The 2,500-nt window shown below is 46.2% G+C and overlaps 1 protein-coding gene across 1 annotated transcript in view; it reads right to left on the reverse strand.

Annotated features, from left to right (window-relative positions):
- Nucleotides 1-2,500, reverse strand: part of LOC134448043 (multiple epidermal growth factor-like domains protein 11) — a 190,133-nt gene that overhangs the window by 50,469 nt on the left and 137,164 nt on the right. The window contains exon 13 of the mRNA XM_063197802.1: nucleotides 990-1,124. Within this exon, the coding sequence (XP_063053872.1) occupies nucleotides 990-1,124 (135 nt within the window). The remainder of the gene's footprint in view (nucleotides 1-989; nucleotides 1,125-2,500) is intronic.

Below are 2,500 nucleotides of genomic sequence, written 5' to 3' on the forward strand. Positions count from 1 at the left end.
GAATCTCTTCTACAATTCAGTTAGCCACAATTGAATCCATGCAAATCAAAGCCCATTCAGCTCTCTTTCCAGTGATATGATGTTTTATGACCCTGAAAGAAAGGGAATTACCAGCATGGCCATTTAAAAATAGCTGCCCGTAATAAAGTCTGGCAGGTGATTTCTCAAATTTGCATGTCCATTCTGCTCCCGTTTTCCACTAAGACTGTGTTTTTCTCACGAGCTGTGATGGTGGAAAAGGTGTTAAGAGCGTCCACCTCCACCTCTTTAACATTTTCATTGTAAAAAGAAATGGAATTAAGTTGGATAACCTTCTATGAAAAAAATCAATCCCTTGTTAGGCAGGGAGGAGACAGCAGGGGGAGGGGGGTGAAGTCAAGTTGAATTTCTTCCAAACAACATATTAAGAGCGTGAGACAGAAACGAAAATTAATATCACAGTGACAATTAGTACAGCACATTAAAAAAAAGGTCCCATTCCATAAAAGAGCATTAACAACACTGTTAAAATTATAGTCAGTAGCTATTGTTGTTGCTGTTGTATTGATTTTCTGAACGAAGAAGAAAGGAACATAGAAGAAGAGGAGAGGAGGAGGAGGAAAAGGAGGAAAAGGAGGAAAAGGAGGAGGAGGAGGAAGGGGATGAAGATGAGGAGGAGGAGGAGGAGGAGGAGAAGGAGAGGAGGAAGTGAAGGAGGAGGAAGAGGAGGAAAAGGAGAGGAGGAAGAGAAGGAGGAGGAAGAGGAGGAAGAGGAGGAAAAGGAGGATGAGGAGGAGGAGGAAGAGGAGGAAAAGGAGGAGGAGGAGGAATAGGAGAAAGAGGAAGAGGACGAAGAGGAGGAAAAGAATGAGGAAGATGATGAAGAGGCGGAAAAGGGTGAGGAGGAAGAGGAGGAAGAGGAATATGATGCAAAACAGTAGTAGTAGGAGGAGTAGGAGGAAGAGGAGTAGGAGTAGGAGGAGGAGGAGGAGGAGGTCTCGAGTACTTGCCTTGGTTGCAGAGGGATCCGAAGAATCCGGAGAGACACTCGCAGTGTCCCGTGATGTGGTGGCAGGCCCCCATGCTGTGGACACACTGTGGGCAGGACTGGCTGCAGCGCAGGCCGTAGAACCCCGGAGAGCAGGCTGCAGCATACAGTAGCGCATGGGGAGGGATGGGACAAGCACACATGGGGAGCATAGCACATGGGGAGGCAGGGGGGCACAGGCATACATGGGGAGCATAGCGCATGGGGAGGCAGGGGGGCATGGTAAGGGATGGCACAGATACACATGGGGAGGCATGGTAAGGGATGGCACAGGCACACATGGGGAGGCATGGTAAGGGGTGGCACAGGCACACATGGGGAGCATAGCGCATGGGGAGGGGTGGCACAGGCACACATGGGGAGGCAGGGGGACACAGGCACACATGGGGAGGCAACAGGGGCACACAAGGGGGCATTAGGACATGGGCAGTGGGGGGTGTGGGCATTGTACAAAAACACACACAATACAAGATGTGTGTAAAGGGAGGCAAGCATTAAGACATTGAGAGACATAGATACACGGGGGGTTGCGAAAGGCATATTGGCAGAAAGGGATATTGACAGACAGTTATGGAACAACACACAATGAAAGGCAGCAGGTATGTGAACATGCAAAGACAATGACAAGAGTGGCATATGGGTCAGTGTAGTAACGGTAACAGTCAGCACAGGGAACATACAGACGTAGCCATAGAGGATAATGACAAGAGTGAGTAACGAGATGGAGATGGAGAAGTGATGGAGGACAAGGATGAGGAGCAGCATGTTGATCACGATGGACAGAATCACAAGAAAGTGCGGAGGAAGAGAAGAGGAAAAGAACGAAAAGAAGAAAATAATAATTAGCTCTTGTTTCGCCACCCACTTCTGCCCTCACAGAGAGAATGCACAGAGGGCAGCTAAAATAATCTTAAAATTAACAATACAATCACGAAAACAAGCTCTATAGCAGATATCGAAACTCCCTCTACACAGTATCTCAGTATCATTTCTGTTTAATGAGGTCAGGAACTTGTTCAACAAAACTTTGCAAATGCATAGACACAGATATAATATATAGCACATTTATATAAATTACATTTTCAATAAGTATTCAATAAGTATATCAGACAATAAGGAAGAAAGGCAAAAGGGGGCACGTTGTATGCAAATCGTTTTTAAAGTTTCAGTTTCCATGGCAAGTTCTTAAATAATACACATTATGAGAGAGAGAGAGAGAGAGAGAGAGAGAGAGAGAGAGAGAGAGAGAGAGAGAGAGAGACAGAGACAGACAGAGACAGAAACAGAGACAGAGACAGAGACAGAGGAACAGAGACAGAAGGAGAGAGAGAGAGAGGGGACAGAAAGAGAGAGATCGACAGAGAGGCCGGAGGATTAGAAGACACATTTATAAAGTAAACAAAAATCTATTTTGCAGCATTTTAGCCTCGTGTAGAGTTGCAGTTTGAGTTTCCTTAGCACGTCGGTAAGATG

Source organism: Engraulis encrasicolus, chromosome 4 (genome assembly GCF_034702125.1).
Source record: "Engraulis encrasicolus isolate BLACKSEA-1 chromosome 4, IST_EnEncr_1.0, whole genome shotgun sequence".
Taxonomy (NCBI): Eukaryota; Metazoa; Chordata; class Actinopteri; order Clupeiformes; family Engraulidae; genus Engraulis; species Engraulis encrasicolus.